This window comes from Perca flavescens, chromosome 3, assembly GCF_004354835.1.
Source record: "Perca flavescens isolate YP-PL-M2 chromosome 3, PFLA_1.0, whole genome shotgun sequence".
NCBI classification, from domain to species: domain Eukaryota; kingdom Metazoa; phylum Chordata; class Actinopteri; order Perciformes; family Percidae; genus Perca; species Perca flavescens.
Genome location: NC_041333.1, coordinates 18,519,703 through 18,545,375, shown reverse-complemented (window position 1 = coordinate 18,545,375; position 25,673 = coordinate 18,519,703). Strand labels below are relative to the sequence as shown.

Sequence of the window (25,673 nt, the reverse complement as noted above, 5' to 3'; positions counted from 1 at the left end):
AAGCATGAAGCAACATGTTTGTCACTGCAGCGAGTTTTATCACTGAATAGTTCACTTGTTGGCTTCAGGGTGAGGTTATATAAATTCAGCAATGACTTTGCCTGTCCCAGGGATACTTTGTAATAAAATGTGCAGCTGTCTCCCCGAAATGACTGTTCTCAGTATGTGATATTCACAATTTCCATTTCATCACCCACGCAGGAACCTTATTAATAAACAGGTTCATAACTGCTAAGTACAGTCAAGTGGTAGTAATAGTAACCTGAGACTTATACCAAGTACTAACAATTCACCTGAGCTTTTACAAAGAAAATATATACATCTTGTATGCCTTTTATCTATGTCACAACACACAAACTGGGACAGGACTGGCTTACATTGGATCGTGATTGGGAAAAGACCAAAAGTTATCAAAATAAGAAAATACAGAAGATATCATAAGATAAAAATGTTGTCTTACCTCTGATAAAAGACATCCATCGCACCTTGATTAACTTCCATTCTGTGAGAACCAATCCAACAAGAGTGATAGTTTCCCTTTGAATGTTGCCGTCATTCAGTCTTTACCAAATGAATGGTCGCTAGATTAAATGGAAATCTTTTGGATTTCATAACTGCTTACTCATCTGACCTCTGTGTTCTGTAGTTTCACCATTTTTAATTCCTTTTTGCTCTTCACATACAGCAAATATACGGAGCACTGCCACAGTTCAAAGAAATATTTTCAATCAAGTGCCTACAATTGATTTCTCTTATCTTCAATCATTTTGTATTTCTCCCACATTGACCCTTTGAAGGGATTTGCCTTCTATCCTCTTGACTCTATTTAAATCAATTGGAGGACCAAGTGGCCCTAATCCTATGGATGGTAATGAGATTTGATCCCAATCATTACATTTAACAATCCCAAAAACAACAGTGAGCCCTTGATCCTGCAGCATTTCTATTCCAAAGATTTTTTTTTTTGAAAGCTGAATATTCTGTTGTTGACAGACAAACACAAAATAGTTTGAGTAACTACAGTATTTTCAAACTTTGATTGGATTACAGTTTGTATAATTTGCAGTAACTGAGAAAGTTATCACGATTATGGTTCTCTATCTGTCAAGACTCTATCCACTCAGACAACCATGGTTACCAGGGCCCCAGACTAACTTTTTTTACTAGGAGCATTGTAGCCCCTAACTACAAAATGTTAGGGGCACAGGCAGAAAATGTAGGTGCACACACCCCATTTTAACCGTTTTACTGATAATGCTTTGGGGATATATACAGAAACTACAATGTGCTGTTTTATTTGAGTTCACAGTCACATTTTAATTGAATGGTGTTTAACAAATGCACATTCAGAATAGAAGTATTATTATTGTCAATGTACTGTATTATTGCCTCAGCCTCATACAGGCTACCCCTCCCTCCTCTCTTTTTTGTTTGGACTGAAATAACAATCATACAGTCTGAGGTGATTCAACTTTTATGGAGATGTGAATATCTAAACTATCTAACACCCAGTGTGGGAAATATTGAGTGATGAGGGAGCCCAAGAGAGAGAGGAGCTCATGAATACTCACACAAGAACTATTTGTTTTTACCAGGTAAATAGTTAAACATTTAGCAGCCTATATGTATTTTTGTTTTTATAGAAGCAGTCTCCACTTTCTGCTGTCACATACCTCTCTCTAACCCAAGTGAGGGAGCGGTACAGCGGCGTGTAGCAAATGTTGGAGCTGACATTAGCATGGATGTACAAATCCTGTCCTTTTTGTCTGAGACAGAGACAACACGGTTGATTTTTTGGCGAGGCCGAATACTACAGCACTGCCGAGGTCTATCAACACCGATCTGCCGACCGAAAGTGCACACAAGCCTGTTGAGACCGTAAACAAAGAGAGGAGGGCTAACGTTAGGCTAAGGCTAACTCCTTAGCCTAACGTTAGCAAAAGTCGTCCGTCTGTTCGCAGTCTGGAGCCCTGGTTACACATGCACTATTTTTTCATTTTCTTTATGTTAGTTAAAATGTAGTTAAATTAAATAGGATAATGTAACACTGTTTAAATTAAATTATTATTTTTTAATTATATTTGGACCCTGAGACAAGTCAATACAGCGTTTTGTACCTAGTAGGTATTAATATAAATTTGTCAAGCTACGATCTGTAGCTCGACAAATTGTAGCTCAGTCTTTGTTTCAATGGTGATATTCAGAATATTGTGTGTATATAAAAAGATCATAATGATCAGACATAAGGATTAATATAAGATGCTTATCTAAAAACTAGATATGAACCTTTATCCAAAACATTGGGTGCATGTCAACACACTCACTTATGGGGTCTCTATCTTTTCTGACAGTTCTTACCACGTCCATGACTTTAAGGTTAACGTAGGAGAAGGCGATGGCGTTGGGTAGATTGGCTGAAGGCAGCATGAAAGCCAGCGAGGCAGAGATAATGCAGGAAAAATGTGACAGTGGATGTATCTTGATAGTGGTGGCCAGTGTTCGAACTATACCGTGGCCTTCAGTGGAGCCCACTTTTTTTTCCAGCGGGGGGGAGGGGGGAGTGTGCTTGCAACTTACAAAGATACATAACAGCTACACGTGTATGCTCTATACAGAATTTACCCTATTATACTTTATTGACAGGAATTGATAGGTCAAACAGCATACAGCCATCCACAAATAGTCTATAAACAAAGCATCAGGCTGTCTTTGAGATTTCACATGAACAACGGTTAAAGTTACTCAGGCTACCGAAGAATACCATAATTCCTCCGTTCAATTAGACCTAAGCGACGCACCCCAAGCTTTCATCCTTAACAAACAGCCATGTATGGGCTCTTCCAGTCTCTCCACTGCTGGCTGTTCCAATTTAACGGGAGAGAGGAGCAAGAGGGGTTAGGATGGTGACTGGCCTCTGACGAGCTGTTACTACCACCCAGGGGTGTAGCACAAAACTCTGGGCCCTGTAGAAAGGCATTTTCTATGGGCCCCTCCCCACATCCGAAGCTATTCATTCTAGCATCTTTTTGGACCCTCCTCACGAGGGTCCTGGTACTTAGTCCCCTTTTCCCCCCCAGTCCGACGCCCCAGCCACCACCATCTTCAACCAGAGAGGACATTCTTTAGCTTCTTCTTGCGTTGTCACCCCGATGAGAGGTGTCTAACAGGGCTTGCAACAGGTGAATTGGTCGTGCTATTAACGTCATTGCTACACAATTTCTTAGTAAAACCAAAATCAATTAAACTGCCTTGTTTTCTTTTTGCCATGGCTATATGCTTACTGCAGAATGGATTTCAAGGACTTTGCACATCGATAAATGGCCTCCAACGTTTATATTTTTTCTACGAATATTTGAGTTAACATGTAGCCTACTAAAAATGAGTTGAATTTGCACCGCCACACTTAATGCTCATGGCAATAATAGCATGTAGGCCTGTAGTTATCTTTATTGAAGTGAATTAGGTTTAAATCGCCGTCATGCATGAATGAATTATATTTCTGCAGTTTTACACAAAACAGTTTTACACAAAACTGAAATTTCAAGTTAAAATGACACACTGTTAATATTTTTAGAGACCCCCCAAAATTTCACAAATCACGTTTTCAGGGGAGCCCATGTCTTAATAAGGGGAGTCAAGCTCCCCCTAGCTCCCCTGTAGTTCACACCCTGGTGGTGGCCTTCACAAATGACATTCACACACATGCTAAACAGGCAAGTCTGAATATTCAGGGCCCATGGTGGGGTGTGCCGTGATGTTGGGGGAGGCAGTTAGCCTGGCTCGCAGGCCAACACTTCTCTAAAGCTCAATAATTATCCACTGTTTCTCATTTGTTTCACACATACACAAACAGGAATTTAAAAAAAACAGGGAATTACATGCTTTAATTGTTTATTAACAGTTTATTTGTCCGCCCTTGGTCTTGGTCTGGCAACCTCACTGTTACGTCAAGACTCCAGGAAGTCACTGAACCCTAGGCTATCATTTGGGAAACTTTTCCTTTTAAGATTGAGTGAGTATTATGTCCTGTCTCACCTTGTAGGCCAATATTGGCAGAAAGTGGGTGGTTGCCGGAGCAATCGGGGAACCTGGCCACCAGCAGGATGGAGATGGCAATCGAAGGAATGCTCTGGTGAACATCCTCCAGGCCACAAAGAAAGTCCAGATTCCTTTGTTCAAGGTTGGAAAAGACAAATCAGCATCCAGAAAGAAAGATGAGGACTTGATGATCAACTGCATTACCCCACTTCCGTGTGCCAATGCTAAACCTCCACCCAGAAGCAAAAGAATGTTCCAAGACATCTTTTAATGGACAATGGCCCAACTAAGCAGAGATGAAGGGGCTTCAGCTGTTAGCATAAGGACACAAAGTAGACAAAAGGGAATCTTTAGAGCTGATAGTTTATTTTCCACTAATGGTTAGGACAGTCATAAATAATGATATATCCAACCTAACTATACAAAAGACTTTTTGCTGTGACCATAAATGTGATCCATAAAAATAAAGGTATAATAAATAAATAAAATGTGGTGTTGTAGCTGGATTTATTCTTTTAAACTCGTTTTTTCTCTTTTCCATGGTGAGAAATGGACTTTGGCACCTTAAAGTACCTTTTAAACCAAGTGTGTGTGTGTGTGTGTGTGTGTGTGTGTGTGTGTGTAAATCATTGCATCACTCTTCTTGTTCTTCTGTTTACAAAACACACTGCTTTTCCACTTTTTGACAAGTACCAACGAACTTTTTTGCTAATAAGCAGGAGCAGGAGATGCGCAACTTAAGTTACCAAGAGAGAAAAAAATACATTCATTAATACAAAAGTGATTTGTCTAAAGGGACAGCACAGCATATACTGTTGTACAGGCTTGACCTTGGGGCTATCAGGCTACAACTCGGGATAAGGTTTATTAGAAAGTACTGAATCAGCAGGATGAGTTGTCACACACGCAATAAAAGTTTGTGTGTTATAGTACACAGATAGAAAGGACAGATAGGACAGAAAACTGCACTACCATCTTTATGTGACAGACTTAACATGCCGCAAACCGAGTTGGGTGCCGAGTGAATGAACTCTTCCCAGTGTGCTGTCCAGACGTGCACAGATAGAGCCGAAAAAGAGATCAAGTTGCTGCTTTCTTGCTTCAACATATATAGTCTTATTCCTCTTACAACGTGGTAATTTATGTAGTTTTCATCACAATTTTATCAACATTGCTCAACAAATAGACTGCATATACGTAAAAATAGAGGTATACTACTTAAAATGGTACCACGGTCTTGTGAGTTATAAAACATAAGCAAGCCCTTTTATGTCTATGTCATTGTTGAGATCCTCAAAAAGGTGCACAGTCAATTTGTGTATATATCTTTTTATATTAAGATATGTATACCAATGCATCTGTCACACAAACAAAATTATCAGAAACATGCCAGCTGACCTGCTCTCTTTGTTGCACATGTTAATATCTCTGCCAGAAACTTACTTAAACTTAATATGCATTGGCACTGTTTCCTTGCACTAGGCTACTGTCAGATGGTTCCATGTTAAAGATAATTTAAACTTCCTTCATATAGGCCTACTCCTTTTTAATAATATTCAAGTAGTTTATCTTACAACACACACTGGCTGCTGAAGCGCACGCACGCAGGCACGCACGCCCTACTCTGCCAGTGCTGCTAAGCCTGTACATTAAAACGGTTGACAGCAACAACAACAAAAACAACCACCATGTATTGAGGAAGTTAATCAGCTGATTGATGGGCGGTAGTGGAGGTAAAAGCCTGTGTCGCGCTAATACATTTTGAAAGGGCAATGGCCAATGGGAAAACACCAACACTCAACGACATCACACTCATTCTGACAAATGGTGGAACTTCATCACTCAGTGACAGGGCAACAACGTTTTTAAGACCTAGGGCTGGTCCTTGCGGTCCAGCCAAAAAAATGGTGATTATTAAAAAAGGCCTACCACCAACACATTAGCACTATTTTAGACCTACAGGTACTTGTGGAAAGAATAAAGCTTAACCGCTGGTTGTCAATGTTGTTACACAAATTAAGAATATCTAAAAGACGTGTTCGTTCTGATTTCTGGAGGAAGGAGGAGAGGCTGGGGTCGAATTGAAAGTTTTAATGAAACTGCATGAAAACGACAAGACAAAACATATACACTGTAAACAGCGGACTGCAAACATGCTTCCCCTTTCGGGTCACAGTTTGCAGTCCCGTGACATGACAAAACAAATGTTACACTGCAGCTGACAGCGGACTGAATCCATGCATCTCCTTTTGGAGTCACATCGAAACAGTCCTGTGACATTCCCCGGATCATACATTTATTCCCCTACTTCTGGGTGGTTTCTCAAATGAAATCTTCCCCTATTGGTCAGATGTCTCTCAAAAGAAAAGTTGTATGTTCCCAATCAGTGTCTTGAGGCTATACCCGGTCACAGGATCTTACTGAGACGGTGTCAATTGTTTCCAAACTACAGCAATACTCGTTCTTTGTCTTAATCACGTCTGGCTCAACTGGCAATGGCTCTCAAAGTTGTTTAAACAATAAGTCTTTCTAGTGCTTTTACATTTATGCTAAATCAGCAATGACCTAATCAATTCTTTAGAAGCTTGAGAAGGTGTGAGCCAGACAAATGCTGATTAGTGTGGTGTGATGCAATTGGTTGATTCAGTGCTTCCTCCAGCTACAGTGTTCATTCAACTAAAAATAAATTTTTATCAGACATCACCAATGTTTTAACTTTTTTTAAACCTAACAAAATTCATGAAATGGCTTGTTATATCTTAAGATGTTTAAGCCCAAAATAAATCAAATAAAATCATAACCCCTAACACGGGCAATTTTAGACCCTTTTTAGGGGACTCTATTTTTTGTTTTAATCAATTTTGGTGCTTCAAGTGAGAGTTTGCAAACTTGTCGGTTAGTGACAGAGGAAAAACAATTACAGGTTCAAAGGGTTTGAAACAGGTTTAATAGCCTGTGTCGCTGTCACGAATGCTACGCACCTGTAACCCAGTCAAGGAAGGGGTTAACAGAAACGTAGTGTTAGCCAACTGGAGGTGGTTGTGCCTTTGGCTGAGTCTCTATCACTTGCGTGAAGCTGGCCTCCCATGTCATCCAAAAATGATTAAAAACACTGCTATTCGTTTGTGCTACATTTGTGCCGGTTTGTGCCGTAAAAATTAACGTTTGTGCTGTTAAGGGTTTTAAGTAATTCAACTTTACATTTCCTGGCCAGTGACATCACCCAACCATTAATGTCCAAATCTCCCCAAAATGGTCTCAATCGTTTGTGTTACGTTTGTGCGGATTTGTGCCGTTAAAAGAAACATTTGTACTACTTTGGTTTTTACGTTATCGGGCTTTATTTGTTACACGGCTACTATTTGCGCTGCAAAGGCTTCTGACAACAGCCTTCACTCCCAATGAACGGGACATTCTAAAACACTTAACGTGAAAAAGCTTAACGTGGTTTAATGTACCTAAACAACGATCAATCATCACCAAATTTCTCATGGCCATATCTTGTCATGAACACTTAAGCCTGTCAAAAAAACTAAACCGAAATCCAACGTTAAGTAAAATTGCTGAATGTTAGAACATTGTGTCAAATTGGTCATTATTACTGTGACTTATAAAGTGTCAGGTTTAGTTCCATCATAGTGTTAATAGTGTCAAAAAACATTAGTTGACGTTGTTCAGTAGCTAGCTCAGAGATTATCGGCTAATGAAATTACTGATTTAGCAGGGGGGGTTAACACATGGGTTAACACTTTTGCAAAGCACTGTATCCGTGTCACCTTCTCATTAGGAGCTGAGCCCCCCTAAAGGTCAGATCCTAGAATTTCCCCTGACCCATAACAATGCCTAATAGGAACACCAGAGTGCAATCTGTAAAAAAAATAAAAAGGTTCCACTAGATAAAAGGGTTAATGGCATTGTAAACAAGTCGTGTGGGCGTTTCATGGTTGTGATTCCTTGGAAGAGCCTGCCGCAAAGACTGACATGTAGACAAACCAGATCATCCTCCCACTGTGTGCATGGGATGAAAATGTTTTGAAAGAGAGTGATGATGATTTATGTTTTATTGCTTGAGGCAACCCTGAGTTTGTATTGATTTACCGTAAAAGTCCCTGCCATTAACTACACAGGAAAAAATACTTTCAGAGTTAAAAAACAAGCAAATTTAAGTTCTGACTTACTTACTTAATAATAATTTAGAGATTCAGAAAAACATAAATGAGAAAAAAAGAATTTGAGGGCTTACCAAAATAGTAATAGAAACCAGTATCATAACCATTTTTTTTAAATGTGTAAATGTGACTAAAACAAAAAGAAGAAAAGGATGTTTACTTGGGCGGGTTTGTGGGTTGTGACATATACAGAGAATATAGAGAATGGATAAAGTGACAAATCATTTATGCAGTATCTATGGAACTAGAACTAACTATTATGATGATAATATTGTTTTTGGTTGATGTCTAATTGTTTCTCTGGTATATCCTCCACGGGACAACTGTGCACATTATTTAAAGGAAATATCTTACATGACCTCCATGCAAGCAAAGTAAACGGTCACACATTGTCTATTTATGGGATATGGTGTTTTATTCTATTTCTAGGGTACCATTTTAAAACATCTAGCCAGGGACTACAGATATAAAAGAATAAAAATTCAAGCCCATCTTTGGCTGGTTAATGACCATCAGATAAATCAATAAAAATTAACTTTTACCCCTACGTCTGTGTACACAATTAGACCTTACAAGCACCTTCGAAGGATCAAGTCATACATAAAGTCCAGATATTTTAAAGAGCCCCTATTATGCTTTTTTTGTATTTTACCATCTCTTAGACAGTTATATCGTTTTTTGTGTAAGTAATAGATGTATAGTAAAGTATTTAAAAAAAAAAACACACATTTCATTCCAAATTGAACTTTCTCTCCCACAGACGGCACTTTTTCTCAATTGCTTAATTCCTCAATTAGTGATGTCATCTATTTAAAATGCCAGCCCAGTTTTTCATATGTCCTGCCCATAGGGGCTGCCTAGGCAAGCACAGGGCCGTAGATCCTGAATCAAATCTGCGAGAACGGTTAACATAGTTAGGTTTAGGCATGGGGAGTGGGGATTGGTTAGGTTTAGAAGAAATGGTGGTCAAGAAGTATTAAGTTTAGAAACCTTAAATAACACTTTCAAAAGTGAAATGGTTAACTAATTGATTAGAGAAAAGGGCAGCATTTGGAATACTTTCTCTAAATATATATTTGGTTTAATGGGTGGAATTAAATTTCTGCTAAAATGTGATTACAAAATAGATAGATTACCTGTAAAGTTATCAAATTTTCATTAACAAGCTCTGCTGGCCTAGAAATTGATTTACAAACATTATTTTTCACCAACCAATTACTACATTTGGAATAACAAGAATATAAATCAATATAAAAACAAATCTCTGTATTATGGACAGTGGGTTGATAATGGTATTGGATTGGTAAAACAACTCCTTAATACTGATGGGCAGTTACTAATGTACAATGAATTCCTCTCCAAATTCCACTTACCAGTAACACCAAGAGAATATGCAATAGCTTTTGGTGCTGTGCCAAGGAATGTGCTGCAGCTCCTTGGTGGTTCAGTAATTTAAATTTCAATGATCAATCCATTTAATAGTGGTATTGGGGGAGTTGACATTACCAAGAATAAATTCTCAAATGAACACATCAGGAATTGTAAACAAGATGCAACTCTGCCCTCAGGAAGATTATTTTGGGCTTCACTTTATGGAGAAATGAATTGGTAAAAGATATGGTTAATTGGAGACAAATTATGTCTTAATAATAAACTTGATATATTCTTGCACGTTCTGTGAACTAGAAGAAGAAACAATCTGTCATTTGTTCTTTCACTTTGGGTTGATGTTGAACATCTTATAAGAAAGAAAATTGGGCAATCAATTCAATTTTAGGATAAAGACATTCTTATTTGTTTTAAAAGCAATAAGATGGATAAAGATATTATCATTTTTAATTTTGTTGTTGGGAAAATTCCACATTCACAAGAAGAAATGGGGAGAATCCAAACCAAACTTTGAACAATTTTGTTTAAGAATTGCACCAATACGGCAACACTATAAGAGACATTAAGAAGAAGAAGAAGAAGAAGAAGAAGAAGAAGGAGGCAATTATCGACTATTAACAATATATGCCAAGGGGGTAAGCTTTGCTTCAGAACGCGAACCTCCGATGGCGCCATTTTGTTGCTACAAAGCGATCACCTCTTGTTAGCATTACACTGACCGCCATTTTTTTTTACGTCACTTGACTGCGAATAACTTTACATCTGAAGCGTTTAAAGACTATTTGTCCATTGTTTATTTCTAAAGAAACACGACAATGTATAAAAGGCTCCATTACCTTGTATCTCACGTTATGGCTCCGTAGCAGACGCTTTTATAAAAATAAGCTAACGATTGTGTCATAACCAAGTGACTTAATGTCGCATAGTAGAGGAATTACCGTATAGTACAGGAGAAGCTCGCAGGCAGTTTCGACTTACATTAGCTGTTTAGGTTTAATTACTAATGTTAACTAGCATGTTAGTTAGCAATAATTAGCCTGTGCTTATGTTATCTCCTTACATATACCTATACTCTCCGTCTCTGTAAGATTGGAAATGATTGAGATTTCTCTCGGCACAGCTACCAGAAGACTTACAACTTTCAGACACGTTGCTCACGTCACATTTACGTTGTCTCTGTCAGTTGGAGGCTGCGCAGTAAAGCAAGAGATCACCGGAAAAGTGCTTCTAATAGTCTAATAGCCTTCACTGGTCTCCGTCCAGAGCAACGGGGTCTATTGGTCCATTATATATATATATATGTCAATGATATATGCACGTCTGGTATTGACTTTTTGTGTATACAGACCTATTGGCGATGTACCTATGTTCTTTAAATAAAAAAATAAAATAAAAAACTTGGGTGGGCGGGAGAGGGAATAAATAATAAATAAATATTTCATAGGCATATTTATTTATGTATGTGTTTATTCATTCATCTAATATTGAATAGTGCGACAATGACTGAGGTGAGAGAGAAGGCTGCAGCCGGAAGAGGTCTCTACTTGGCGTTTGTTTGCATTCTACCAGACTGTTAATATTAATAATTAAGAACCACTATATAAGAATTAATATACAGTCTCTGCATTCTACAACTGGGCACATTTTACAAAAACGATGGCATGGTTTTAAAAAAAACTGTCCGCACAGATTATATTTTAACAGTCTAAAATGCACAGATTTACCCATTGCAGCCCGACTGCAGCTTTGATTGAAGTGGCCGGTTGACAGTCTTAGCAAAAATATGCAGTTCACCTCTTCGTCCAGATGGGGTTGCTGAGTTCACGCTTGTTAAACTTCAGCAGAGAGACAGTTTAGCTAGATCTTTGGCCTCAGTATCGCTTCCTTTATTCAGCTGAGCTGATAGATAAAAATGTTACCTTCAAGCTCGTTTTACTTCGCCTAGCAAACAAAAATACCAGCAGCGTAAACAAACTCCATACGCTAGCTAGCGGCTAGCTAACGATTCACATTCACGGCTAACGTTAGCCTGGAGCAACTTGCTGTGTGTTCAGATCATAGACTGTGGTCCAGACACTCTCAAAGTAGAGTAAGTTACGTTACCACTGTTAATGTTTACAGTTAAGTCAGTTCGACATGGACGAGCTGGACACCGCAGCGATTCTTCCCGGCGATGTGTTCAACGCCACATCCACTGACGATGAAGCCAACGACTCGTGTGTTCACAAAGAGGAGGCTGATGTACCGACCACCCGCTCCGGACGACCCCCGTTTACATGCTCGCTGCCGGTTTCCGTGGAGCCAGTGTTGTTTCTCTCCGTGTTTTCTCTGGCCTTGCAGTCGCCTCTTTCCACTCAATATCTGTGGGACCGCATCAGCGAGGACCTCGGCTACAACGGCTCCAAGAGGTCGGAGTGCAGCAACGGCTCTGTGCCCCCCGACCCTCTTCAAACGGTAGTCAACCTCTTTTAATAGTTGTTTCAAAAATGCTCACGTCAGAGTCATATTTCAAGTCAAATCGCTCACTTAATCTGAATCTGAATTGTTATTACTAAAGCAAGTTTTCACTGGCAAATAATTTGCCTTGGTGTATGGTACATACAATAAACATATTTAAAAAATGAATAAATAAGGCAAAGTTACGTTACTGCTACAGTCAAGAACATAAATACAGAACAGTATTACAATAAAAAGTATGTAAAAAGACACTATGACAAAATAACAGCTATTTACAGCTGTTTAAGAGGGTATTATGGTTAAAGGCACATTCGTAGTAGCTGTCAGTTGTTTACTCTCATTTATCCAACCTGCCGAACACCCATTTTAACGGTTTTGTTGGTTAGCAAGGTAGTAGGTAGGTAACTGTTATCTCTCCTGGTAGCTAACGTTAGCTGTGTGGATCATTAACTATCAGAGAGGGGGGGAAAGCCTCATAATAAAGTTTCCTAGTTAAAGGGGCTGTAGACAAAATGATGTAAGCACCTTGTAAAATGGACTTATGTCTGAAGTAAAGGATAACACACACTACACTGTGGTCCAATAGGCTGGATTTCATTTATTGGGTTGTTAAGAGGATCAGTGTCAAAATGCTGTTTTTCCTCTGTAGTCTCAAGACAGGTGTCACATAGTCACCCTTTTAAAGAACCGTCTGTGCCTAAAATGCAGGTGCATAGATTTAAAAAAAGAACTGCAATGCTGTTTGAGCAATTATGACAAAGAGGAACAGCAGTCACAAGTTGAAACTAAGCATCAGGGAAATGGTGAACATGCACAATTTAAATGGGTTAACTGATGCTCTAAATGAGAACCTTTTAGAAGTGGTTAGTTGGATAGATAGATCAGCAGTTTTCATTCCTGTTCACCAGATCCCTGACATATTTGTTATACACATGTAGTTAGGGACAAAATAGCACTTAGGATGCAAGGTAAATGTCATTATAGGTAGGATAGGATACCAAGCAGTAAGAACCAAGAGTCTCTAAACTCCTGATTTTCGATGATAAATGTGGCTAACCGGGTTACACTCCACTTATTGTTGTTGTTGCAGGAGGTGGAAACCTTGACAGCCCACTGGAACCTTTACATCAGTCTTGGGGGTTTTTCTGTAGGCCTGTTGGTGGTGCCTCTCCTGGGTTCATGGAGTGACCTTGCAGGGCGCAGACCTGTCCTTATCCTCGCCAACCTAGGCCTGGCCCTCCAAGCAGTGGTTTACCTAGTGGTGATGTACCTGAAGATGCCTGTGGTCTACTTTTTAGTAGGCAGGTTGCTTAGTGGCCTTTCAGGTGATTTCAACGCCATCCTGGCAGGCTGCTTTGCATATGTGGCTGATACCAGCGACAGAAGGTCCCGCACCTTCAGGGTGGCAGTCTTGGAGGCTTGTCTGGGCCTTTCAGGGATGCTAGCCAGCATCATCGGAGGGCAGTGGCGGCGGGCACAAGGGTAAGAAATGTGGCTTATTGCACAGTCACATGACTAGAAAAGTGTCATTCACACTAGTTCACTCAAAATATATTATAATCTGAATTGGTCATCATTACCATTATATTTGTTTGCTTGTATTTAGGTACATCAACCCATTCTGGCTGGTCCTGGCCACTAACTTGGCTTCGGCTCTGTACGCTTACCTTTTTGTCCGTGAGTCTGTCCTGCCAGACCCAAGTGCCAAGCTCCTCACCTCTCGCCACTATAAAGCTGTCTGGCGCCTATTCTCAACAGGAGGGACTAACAGTGAGGAAGATAGAAGATTTCACAGATGCAAGCTGTGGCTGTACACACTGTGTTTCTTTCTGGTGGTGACTGTACACTTCGGCAGCAGGGAGTTGTATGTGTTGTATGAGCTGAGCTCACCGCTGTGCTGGGGGCCGGCCCTCATTGGCTACGGATCAGCCGCTCAGCACCTGGCCTACCTTAGCAGTTTGCTGGGGCTGAAGATCATGCAGCGCTGCCTGGAGGACTCCTGGGTGGCTCTCGTGGGTCTGGCCTCCAATATCATCGGGCTGGTTGTCTTCTCTTTAGCTGACACCATCCAGCTCATGTTCACAGGTGAGAGAATCTGGAGTGATTTAGTGACCCCCAGATGTTTTGTTTTTGATAGATATTTTCAAAATGATTTGAGTTGTTAATAATATGGTTTTCTGTCTAAAATATTTCTATTCATAAACAAAAGTAAAGTCAATACAACTGAGATGACTATATTTATGATATAACTATGTGTATATGAATTGATTATCCATTTAATGGCATTACACTGAAATTGAATATGCCCTTTTTACTTTCATTATCGGCCTGTATTTGTGCATTCACGCTTCTTTTAGCCACAGGTGAAATGAATCTCGCATTATCAGGCAGATGCTGTGATGCTGTCATGAGTCCAGATCAGCAAGTGGCATACTGGACAGACTATGTGTGAACAGGCAAGCTTGGATACCAGGCAATAAAAAACTCAGTACTTCCTTTGCATGTAGCCTGTAGGAAAAATTAGCATCATCCCCAAAAGTGAACCGTGCAGTGTAGTGAGGATTTTTAGATTGTAAACTAGTTGCACAATAATGTATTTGACATCTTATGACAGAACAAGTACATACAAATCCAGAAACATAATTTAAAGTGCTCATATTATGCTTTTTGGCTTTTCCCTTTCCTTTACTGTGCACGTTACAGGTTTAATTCAATTCAATTCAATTTTATTTATAGTATCAAATCATAACATAGGTTATCTCGAGACACTTTACAGATAGAGTAGGTCTAGACCACACTCTATAATTTACAAAGCCCCAACAATTCCAACAATTACAGTAATTCCCTCAAGAGCAAGCAGTGCAACAGTGGCGAGGAAAAACTCCCTCTTGGGAAGAAACCTCGGACAGACCCAGGCTCTTGGTAGGCGGTGTCTGACAGGCCGGTTGGGGGTGTGATGAACAGTGGCAATAGTAGTCACATTAATAATGGAACAGTGACTGGATGTAGCGGGGAGCTGCAGGGTTCAGCAGGAAGCAGCATGACATTGCAGGGCACCGCTGAGCTCAGCAGGGAGTGCAGCAGGACCACGGCGACAGCTGGAACCAGGATCTTGGTGCCAACGTTCTCCAAGGAAATACGCTGGGGGAAAAAACATAAGGACTCCGGGGAGTAAACTCCCCAGAAGCTAGGATTAGTAACAAGCATTTCTGGGACGGGATACACACAAATAGTAATAGTAATAGAAAGGGAGAGGAGAGAGCAGCTCAGTGTGTCAAAGGAAAGAAGTCCCCTAGCTGTCTAGAACTATAACAGCGTAACTATAACAGCGTAACTAAGAGAGACAGGTCATAAGGAGAGGTAGCTTTTTCGGGCTTAGAACTCTCTCCCTGCCAGATCGGGCTTGGCTGGCCTGCCTCCCTCTACTTTGTTATGTATTATTAATCTAACAATTATGAAGAGAAGCAGGTGGGCCAGTTAGGTGAACACTGCAACTCCTCACTCCCTAACTATAAGCTTTATCAAATAGGAGAGTTTTAAGTTCATTCTTGAATGAGGTGACAGTTTCTGCCCCCCGAACCCAGATCGGGAGCTGGTTCCATAGGAGAGGAGCCTGATAACTGAAGGCTCTTGCTCCCATGCTACTTTTAGATACTCTAGGTACCACCAGTAACTCTGCATTCTGGGAGCACAGTGCTCTAGTGGGACAATAGGGTATTAGGAGCTCTTCTAGATATGATGGTGCTAGACCATTTAGAGCTTTGTAGGTCAGGAGAAGGATTTTAAAATCAATCCTGGATTCAACAGGAAGCCAGTGCAGAGAAGCTAATACAGGAGAAATATGATCTCTTTTCTTAGTTCTTGTGAGAACACGCGCTGCAGCATTCTGGATCAGCTGGAGAGTCTTAAGGGACTTATTTCAGCAACCTGACAGTAGGGAGTTACAATAGTCCAGCCTGGACGTAACAAATGCATGGACTAGTTTTTCAGCGTCGTTTTGAGACAGGATATTCCTAATTTTGGCAATGTTATGAAGATGAAAAAAGGCTGTTCTTGAGGTTTGTCTTAGATTGGCATTAAAGGATATATCCTGATCAAAAATACAAAGTGAAAAAGCCCAAAGTCCACCCCAAAGGCACTTACCATCTCCAACAGAAAACACTGTTCACAAACTGCTCCAAACAGCTCTGTTGTAGTCCAGCCTTTACTTCCATGACAAACGTGCGTCACTTTGTAACACACGTTATAATGCTCGCCTTGCTGCTAGCGTGGCACAAAAATGGAACAGAAGTGCGATGCCTCACTCTGTAGCTAAAACAGAGAGCTCAACACACAGGGTGAAAAGAGGAGCTGCAGCAATGTGCAGTACCACAAAAATATGGTGTTTTTTGAAAATTAAACCATCTAAACCTATTCTGATATAACCTCTAAATACAATTATGAACCTGAAAATGAGCATAATATCAGCACTTTAAAATAATAGCAATGGTTAACTATATTTTAATGTGGTGTCACTGTTTTACAATGTACAGTACAACACATTAGCTAATACTTAACCTGCTCGAGCTCTTCTTTGTGTATCAAAGGTCAAATGTGTTAATTTGTTTATCACCAGGTTATGGTCTGTGTTTCCTCTTCATGGCTGCAACGCCTGTGCTCAGGTCAAAACTTTCCAAGCTGGTGGGCCCATCAGACCAAGGTCAGTTACTGAACATGCACAAATACTACTCATGTTTTAAACCGATTGTTTTTAACACAGCAAACTGTGCAATGTTTTTAAGACGTGAGGATTGTATTTGTACCATTGTTATACTTATATATACTGTATTATAATGCTACGGTGCAGTTGCACATGTCCCTTTGTCACGAGGGACTGCTTTTGTCCTGCAGGTTGTATACATAATTGTGTGTTTGTACTTTCTCCCAGGTGCCCTGTTTGCGTCTGTTGCCTGTGTGGAGAGCTTATGTTTTCTGGTTGGCAGTGGCATCTTCAACTCCCTCTACCCAGCCACACTGCACTTCATGAAGGGCTTCCCCTTCCTCTTTGCTGCCATCATCCTCTTCATCCCCTCTGGAATAATTGGGTGAGTGTTGCTCTTGCCTCATTGGCGTAGTCAAACATTTTGTCGTTGTTTTCTTATTAGTTAATTCTAGTTACAAAAGCAAGACATTGCCAATAAGCACATTACAAACAAATCAATATCCACTCCTTTTAAGATGAGCTGAATAATTGATTTCATGTTTGTCTTTCTAGGACCCTCCAATGTTTAGACCAGAGGAGAGACCACAGAGACTCCACAGCATCCTGACCTGCTGAGAGGTCAGAGGGCAGGAACCTGTCCGAGAGTTAAAGTGCATCCTGGTGTCAGTCTATGAGGGGAGCAGCACTGACACAAAGACAGCCATCATGTCCATGTGTGGTGCTGGGAAAGACCTTTTGATCTTAGCACAGTTTTGGCACAGCGATGGAATTCTTCCTAGTCACACCAAAGTAATCAAGACCAGAGGATGAAGAATCAACGTCCTGACTGACATGACTGTTAAACCTTTTTTTTTTTTGTCTTAATAATTAGATAATGGAGACTTGGGCTTTGTCAAATCTACGCTGGCCCTAAAAACTGACCACAAGCTCGGATGTTTTATCACGACATTCATACAAATGGTGTAACAAACAAGGTTCGATACATGCTTTCATTTTATGAGTCAAAACATTTTCAATACAGCGTATTGAGTGCCAAAGAATGTACCTTACATTTACACTTTGAATGTATTAATTTCAGTAACTCTAATGTCACACTACATGTTAAGGTGCTAACCATAATAGGAAATCCACAAACTCTTTAGTTGTTCCAAAACATATCAAGCATGGGTAATGTGTTCACAGAGAGTCAAAAAGGTGAGAGAGATATAACCTAGTTTTGATTTGAGAAATGTTTAAGAGCTACAAATATCATTCATTGATATTTCACATGATCACAATGAACCATCCTAAACGTATTACTTTTTTGGAACAAATACAAATTGGGAACCATACCTGTGTGAGGTAAATTGGTGTACAACAGTATACAAGATCAACCTATTTTCAGCCACCACACCCTTATCCTATCTATTCACTTCTGTGCAGTCTTTAAAAGTTATTTTACTGCATTATAATTCAGAGGCAAATATTGTATTTTTTACTAATTGTTTACAATTGTGTTTAGTGATGGGTTTTTTTTAGGTTCAGATTAGATAAGACTTACTCTAACCCCATGGGGAAATTCACACGCTACTGAACAGTACATAAAGTAGCTAAAAATGTCTGTGAGTGATTTTTATGTATGTGAGATATATGTGTGTATGTGTGTTTGTTGTGTTATGGTTGTCTAAGCTACTGGATGCCTAAAATTTCCCTCAGGATGAATACAGTATCTATCTAAAATGAGCCCCACCTTTACCAGCTGCAGCATAAAAGGGATGTACACTGTAATGCGTCTATTTTTAATCCAATAATATAAGTACATTTACTTTTGGTATTTTAAGTATGTTTGTACTTTTACTAGAATAACATTTTAACTTTAACATTGGTACTGCTACTTTAGGTAAACGTTTTAAGTATTTCTTCCACTACTGTCTGTTCACAGGGCTATCCTAAATCTGTTAGTGGAAGTTATGTAGAAACCCTCAAACCGTGAAGTTAGTATCCAAGATTCATGGTATCACACTATGCAGAAATATCATCTGTGCCAAACATGTCCAAATCCAACTATCAGTAATCCACAGCAGAGAGTGAAACTGTACCGAGTTACACCTCGACCCTCCTCCCACCATAGTCTAAACTCCCTGAGGAGTCCCCCATCCCACCACCACAAACAACACTGGATAGTCCCAGAACACAGGCCCACAGCCAACATACACACCGGGGTCAAGTCCTAGATCTACAGTGAGGGAACAAGAGCTGCCAAATCAGCTTTAAAATGCACAAAGGGAAGTTTAGAGGTTAAATGAAGTATTAACTCAGCTTCTGTGAATTGATCAGCAGATTATTTTCTAAAAGCCATTCTTCAAACGTTTTGTGTAACAAATCCTGACCCACTGTCCATTCTTCGTCGTCATCAGTTGTGCAATATTTATGAGTTGCAATCATTTTATTTATTGGATTACAACTGGATCGTTTGTTATAAAGATGATGGTTCAATTTCTTTCTGTTTACATGTCACGGGATTAAGTGAAGTTCAGACAAAGAATTTCACTGTTAAATTCTTTACATTTTACCATGTTTCAAATACACATGTTTTACATTGAGTACATTAAAAAACATGATAAAAATGAAATCCTGTGTTACTATTTAAAATTTGATGTCAATTACACATTTTAATAAATTTTAAGATATTAGAGGCAAACAATATGAAGGCAAGATCAGATAAAACCCCTGCAGAACAGTGGTTGCATTCAGGCTTTAGTAATATAATTGTATAGAATAATATGTGAGCTAATGCATCTTTCGATTGAATTCCAATTTTACACGTTTAAATCTGATCTGCCACTTTTCTTTTATAGTTTCACAAGCCTCTGTGTGTCTTGTATATTGCTGGATTTCTTTTTGCTTTAACTTTACTGCTTCTATTCAAATACACTGAGGGAACAAGGATCAAATATCCATTGCAAAGCGAACAAATAATTGCTTATCAGACTTAACACTGTGGTCAATGAAACCTCAAGTCAACAGTATAAAATGAAAGTTTAATGTATTACATTATGTTGTAACGGCAGTCTTAAAGACTTCATTTTCAAGGAATCAGCAGTGCATTTTTGACTGCTGTAAATTCATATGTGTAAATTAATTATACAGAAGGAAGGAAAGGTTTGATACTACATGGGTGATTTTAGTTGCTTGTATACTCCTTAGACATGTATTTGGTTAAATTAGGGATACAGTTATACAGCATCTAGAGTTTATTTCTGTAGAATATGACATGCCTCCAGCTTCGATTATGCCCACTGTGGATACTCTCATCATGAACAATTAATGCATCTGCTAGGACAGATTTCTTTTCCATCATGACCCAAACATAAAAAACACAAATGTCAGTAAGATCAGAGATCTTCTGTGGTCCTATGTACAGTATACGAGCAGAAAAGATGATTGCATATCATTTTTGTGATTAGTGGATGCTTCAGAAATTGCTATTGATGATTTTGCTGGGGTGCCAATAACAGCTGATCTATCACAGTTATTTTCCTGAGAGACAGAAGGCGTATACTGTACCTGATTACAACTATACAGCCGTATGAGGGTACTATCATTAAAGGCTTACAGTTTATTATATACAATCAAAAATCCCCTTTAATTAATTGTTTGCAATATATTAGGTCAATTTCTATTAGGTCTTCATGTAAGCATGTAAGCTAAACATAATCAAATTCACTTGCATTTGGGCAGAGCAGGGAAAGCTGCCGGCCTGTTCACCATAGCCCATGTAGAATTGGCATCATTTAAAGTTATCATAGCTGAGATCAACCTGTTTATGTCAGTTTATTTCTTTTTCTGGCCTTTGGAGGCATCTGGGCAGTCGATTTGGTCTTGGTGTCCTTTCAGAAAGCGTAGGATCTTCTCAATCGTGGCTTCCTGATATTCATGGGACCATCTGTGTCAAGAAAAAGACAACAGGCATTTGATGACGTGCATTATAAGCAAATCAGTTGTCTCTAATGGATGTTTTACAGATCTCCTAAACACAAATCACAAACGATAAAAAGTTAAACCTTAAATTCATAAATGATTCATTACAGAAATAAAAGAGGGTTTTAAAAGATTAATAATGTTGGCATTACACTGTTTAGTTATCACACAACTACAAATCAAACTAAATAAGATGTTAAACCTCTTGAGATAGGGATTTTACAGTATGTACACCACACAGCCATGTGGTGAGTGATGTGAAAATGTCCTGTCCCATTTAAACAGATGTGCTAACCACAAACAACATGGCTTTTCAAAGCCTGGTTTATTTGAGTTTACAGTATACAGTTACTTACTTGATGCCATTGAAGTTAAGAATTGCTCTCATGTCCTCCGGCATAGACATGGGGTCGGGCCACATAAAGTTATCTGTGACAGGAATTATGTTCTTCTTACCAGCCAAGGCTGTGACTATCTCCTGGAAGATTAACGAGAATTCTTTTGAGTATATGAAATGAAAATGTCCAGACACAAAAAGTAAAAGCACAGATGTAAAACATCATCTGACCCCTCGTTTTAGTTGCAATAAGTACGTGACACGTAATTTTAACTGATAGCTCAGACAGGGAATATGAATGTGACAGGACTAATAACATTCCACAAGCAGCTGCTGTATTGATATAAATGTAGAATATCTTGATAAGGGTTTAAAGTGCAGTGGAGTGAAAGTTTTAATCAAAACGTGAGCCCTAACATTTCAACATGAAGCCCCTCACATGCAGAGAATGGAAAACCTCCGACCTTATGCACCCAATCCTTCATGTCAGTGTCACCCATGCACTTGTCGAGCGCATTGGCAGACAGGACCAGGATGAAGTTACGCGCCCGCTGTACGCTCTGGATCAGTTTGTCCTGGAATTTACCGGCCTCCAGCTTCTCCACATCTATGAAGACGCTGTATCCTCGAACCTGCAGGTGCACCTTCAGAAGGCTTAGGACAGGGAATGAAACGAGAAAGTCTGTGAAAAATGTAGTTTTAGCACACATGCCTAATGCCCTTGCCCTGGTTTCTAATTTAACTTATTTCTTCTTTCTGAATTCTTCCACTTATCCTGTTTCAGTTCTGACCTGGCCAACTGGGAGCCGGTAGTCCGACGGTAGCTGATGAACACATCGGGCCCTGCAGGCTGGGCATCTGTGTGGCACGGTTTTAAGGCCCTGTGGTTGGCAGAGAGTATCTTGGCTCTGTGGACTCCGTTGTATATGTGGCAGTCATTCTGGAGCTGCAGATCGGTCAAGCTCTGGACATTGTTGCTATCCACTCCTGACTGGACAAGGCCATAGGTGTACTGACGGAAACGAGGGTCCACGTCAACTAACCAGTCAGCCATATTGTTTGGGTCACATGTGGAGTAGTTGGCATAAGTCTTCAACACACGTAAGTCTCTCAAAAACCTGCAGGATGAGACAGATCAGAGGTATTTGTTAGACTGGTGTTACATTGCTCATGTGCTGAAAGGTTTGTACCACTTGCCTCTTGCGAGTGAGGCCTGCGGTCATGCCCAGATCAGCGCTGAGTTCCTGGTCCGTGATGTTCAGCAGGAGGTCTCCATCCACCTGGAGCTCCTATACAGCAAGATAGTTAGAAATGTCAGACATACTGTATAATAGGTAGATCCGTGTGCCTGTTGAGTAATGATACTGTTAAACATACCTGGAAACGGTCACAATAGGCACTAAAGCCAACCTGCTGCAGCCAGGTCTGCACTTCAGAGGTTTTCCAGTTGGGCACACATGACAGGATACGTTTCGGCACTTCCTCTCCCATCATGCTCAGAGCCCGCTTGGCGAGGGCACAGGCTGTGCCATTACTGGAGTACATGACCATTCTTTTTAGGCTCTGCACTGCTCCGATCTCTTGAAATATCTTGAAAGCAGCACAAATTAAAACTCAGTCACAACAAAGCTACGAGACTGTATTAGCTAAAGATTTTAACTACGTGAAAGGTGGACAGCGATTGTACCTTAGTGTTGCGCTGACGAGACTTGATGCTGGTCTCTACACAAAGGTAAAAGGCTGCAATGCACTTTCCCTCCACTCTTGTGCCATCCAATAATGGCAAAAGTTGCTGAAGATCAGCTGCTGTCTTACCCTGCATGCAGTCTGCACTGTCCAATAAACTGCGGGCAAAGTCATCCGGATCCAAAGATGCAATGAATGGCTCCACCAGCTCCAGGGTTCCAGATTTCACCACCTCTTTCTCAATTTCTCGGTTTGCAGCTAACACAGTCACAGCCAGACATGCGTGGAAGCGAATGAGTTCATCCTCTTTAGAAAAAGCCAGTGGGAAAAGCCACTCAGCTGCCTGTTTCTCGATCATCCATCGCTGGCAGCGGTGGCCTCCGTACATGGCACAGTTTGCTAGTGCCACAGCACAGTGGCGCAGCACAGTGGGATCTGTACCCCGGCACCAGAAGAGGAGGGCATCCAGGGCACCGTTAGAGATGAGGTGGACAGACGTCTCCTCTGTGTGTTTGAACATGTGCTCCAAAATCCCCGAGACACTGCGAGCCAGCTGTGCGTCTTCCTGATGTCGAGTCAGGTTGAGTATGACCCCCAGACCCATTCGTGCTACATAATCTCTGTCAACAGAAGTTTGTAAATATGATGAAAAAACTTGACTCATGCAATCAGATAGCTACACTGACAGCACTGACTGCAGGCCTTCTGAACAAGTGAGGCACAAACAGGTGTGTTTGGTAACACAAAGTTATTAATCAACTAGGGCTAAAACGATTAGACAATTAGTTGATGAACAGAATTAGTTGATCAACATAATGGACAGTTTTGACTATTGATTAATCCTTTAAGTCATTCATCAAGCAAAATTACAAGGCCCTAAACAGTTGTCGGTACCAGATTCTCATATGTGAGGATGAGATGTCACCGTAAATTAAATATGTTTTAGTTTAGTATTATAGATATATATAATAATTAGAGTAATCAAATACGCCTTAAAATCAACATAAGGAGTGGACACAAAAAGATGAATACTCCCTTTAACATTTACAAGCCAATAAAAACAGCCCTGATATAATCATAGTTGTAATGATTGTTTGATCATATGTCAGAAACACCTGTTTAATTGTATTGCATGATTTTGTAAGTTGCTCATGTTTTTTTTGTCTATCCCTGAGCAAAAACAGACTGCAATGAGATGCAATTAAGGACAAACAAAGTAAGGCCTCGAACCCATATGAGAATAATAAACACTCAATTTCAACAGGAATTGAACACTTCACAATCTTCAATGAAGGAACAATTTGTTCCAGAGCTGCTGTATCTACTGTTGCCTACAAGTGTCCACGTTATTTTGTCCACCCCCGTACACACTGTAGCCTACCTGTTCTCTGAGATCAGTATCTGCTCCAGCAGTTTTGCAGACTCATAGGTGATCTCCACGGCAGGTGTCTGTTGAAGCTGCAGCAGCAGCTCCAGACCTCCATCCAGCCGGATCCGGTTGCAGATCTCTTCGGCCACCTGACGGCCTACAGTGGGCAAAGCCCAGGCCTCCTCCACCAGCTGAAAGAGCTCTGCGATGGCACTGCGGGTCTCATCGGAATCAGAGGTCTCCTTGGATGACTTTAGCCTCCTAATGGCGGAGCGCAGGGCGGGGATTGAGGTGTCCAGAACCGCCTGGACGTCCGCATTGACACCCGGAGAGACCGCTTTGGGCTCGGAGACGGAGCCGGAGCCGCTCCTCCCTCTCTGCAGCCGGCTGACATATTCCGGGACTGTAAGCCTGTCTGAGCTGAACATGATGAAGAATTGTCGGTAGAGCCTCCACAGGAAGAGGGTCAGAGACAATAGCATCTACCGGCAGAAACTCGTCAGTGGATGTTGAAATGTGTTTGTTTACAAAGGCCTCTCTATCCCTCTCAGAGATGTCCAGCCTGGTGCCTACAGATGCGCCAAGCAAGGCCTGTCAGTTGTTCAAATCAAAAGTGACAGCTTTCACCAAATTACATCACCTCTCTCTAGTCGATGTCCTCCCTGACAGTAGCCTAAGCCCATAAAGACTCATAAGCAAATCTTGAGCAGGTCACAGTATGTCTGCCATAGTCAACAGCTGCTGCTTTCTCTTTTAACCCACCGGCCAATAGATGACAAATGTGCAACAGAATTGCTGAAGTGTCCTTAAAGAGGCAAAGACTCAGCACACAGGGCCTCAAACTGAAAGAGTAGAGAGCAAATCCACTTTTTTTCCCAGACAAGAAAACAGACTATTGTTGTCTGTGTTTTGGAGACAAAGAAGACTCACACTCCTTATCTGACGCACCGCGTCGGTTCGTCTCCCTGCAGAAATACAAAATATGATACCACTCTCCAATATCAGCCTCCGAGCTATCGCATCCTTCGGTCAGCATCCGCAGGCTCTCTGTATCTTCAGGGGTCTGCGCCGCCCACCGGCTCCGGATTCTGCCGGTGATGAAGAGGAAAAGAAGCACCCCCTCCTCCTCCTGTCTATCGTCCCTGCATCATCACAGCCGGTCAGAGCTCCTCACGCTCGGGGATAGTTGTAAACACAACACTGCAGGCCCTCTGCTGGAGGAAGAGGAGAAAAACCTCTGAGGAACACCATCAATGTTTCTTCAAATGTGTTATATACAATGTATGTGAAAACTGTTAATTCATGTATTAAGGGGGAATCTATGCAAACTCCACCCATGTATTTTGGTCATGTGAAATGTAAATATTATAGTGTATTGGTGTTGAAGGGGAAATAAAAAGCATTGGGAAATTTTTTTTTATTGTAATGCCTCATGGAATAATGAATAAAGTGGATAATATTTAGCACACTTACAATATTAAAAATAACTTCTAAAAAAACTAGTTTAGGAAATATTGTAGATGTGTAGCGAACTCGTGTTAGGTATTTCATATGCAGATTCCAGTA

The 25,673-nt window shown here is 40.5% G+C and overlaps 2 protein-coding genes across 5 annotated transcripts; one reads left to right on the top strand and one right to left on the bottom strand.

Moving 5' to 3' along the window:
• The first annotated feature begins 11,321 nt into the window (after positions 1-11,321).
• slc46a1 (solute carrier family 46 member 1) lies at positions 11,322-18,353 on the top strand. Of its 4 annotated transcripts, XM_028573279.1 has the most exons (6): positions 11,322-12,050; positions 13,144-13,535; positions 13,660-14,138; positions 16,669-16,752; positions 16,981-17,137; positions 17,308-18,353. In XM_028573279.1, the coding sequence occupies exons 1-6, from the start codon at positions 11,733-11,735 to the stop codon at positions 17,360-17,362; spliced, it is 1,485 nt and encodes a 494-aa protein (XP_028429080.1). In that variant the 5' UTR covers positions 11,322-11,732; the 3' UTR covers positions 17,363-18,353. The 4 variants fall into 4 exon arrangements, with proteins under 4 accessions (XP_028429080.1, XP_028429081.1, XP_028429083.1 ...); XM_028573280.1 differs by lacking the exon at positions 17,308-18,353 and having other exon boundaries at positions 16,981-17,141; XM_028573282.1 differs by lacking the exons at positions 16,669-16,752; positions 16,981-17,137; positions 17,308-18,353 and adding an exon at positions 14,441-14,733.
• A 1,531-nt stretch (positions 18,354-19,884) lies between these two features.
• On the bottom strand, positions 19,885-25,233 carry sarm1 (sterile alpha and TIR motif containing 1). Its single transcript, XM_028573927.1, has 8 exons — positions 24,120-25,233; positions 22,740-23,358; positions 22,430-22,642; positions 22,250-22,341; positions 21,844-22,170; positions 21,517-21,706; positions 21,072-21,193; positions 19,885-20,680 (listed from the first exon to the last, which is right to left on the bottom strand). The coding sequence occupies exons 1-8, from the start codon at positions 24,587-24,589 to the stop codon at positions 20,569-20,571; spliced, it is 2,145 nt and encodes a 714-aa protein (XP_028429728.1). The 5' UTR covers positions 24,590-25,233; the 3' UTR covers positions 19,885-20,568.
• Between the last annotated feature and the right edge of the window lie 440 nt (positions 25,234-25,673).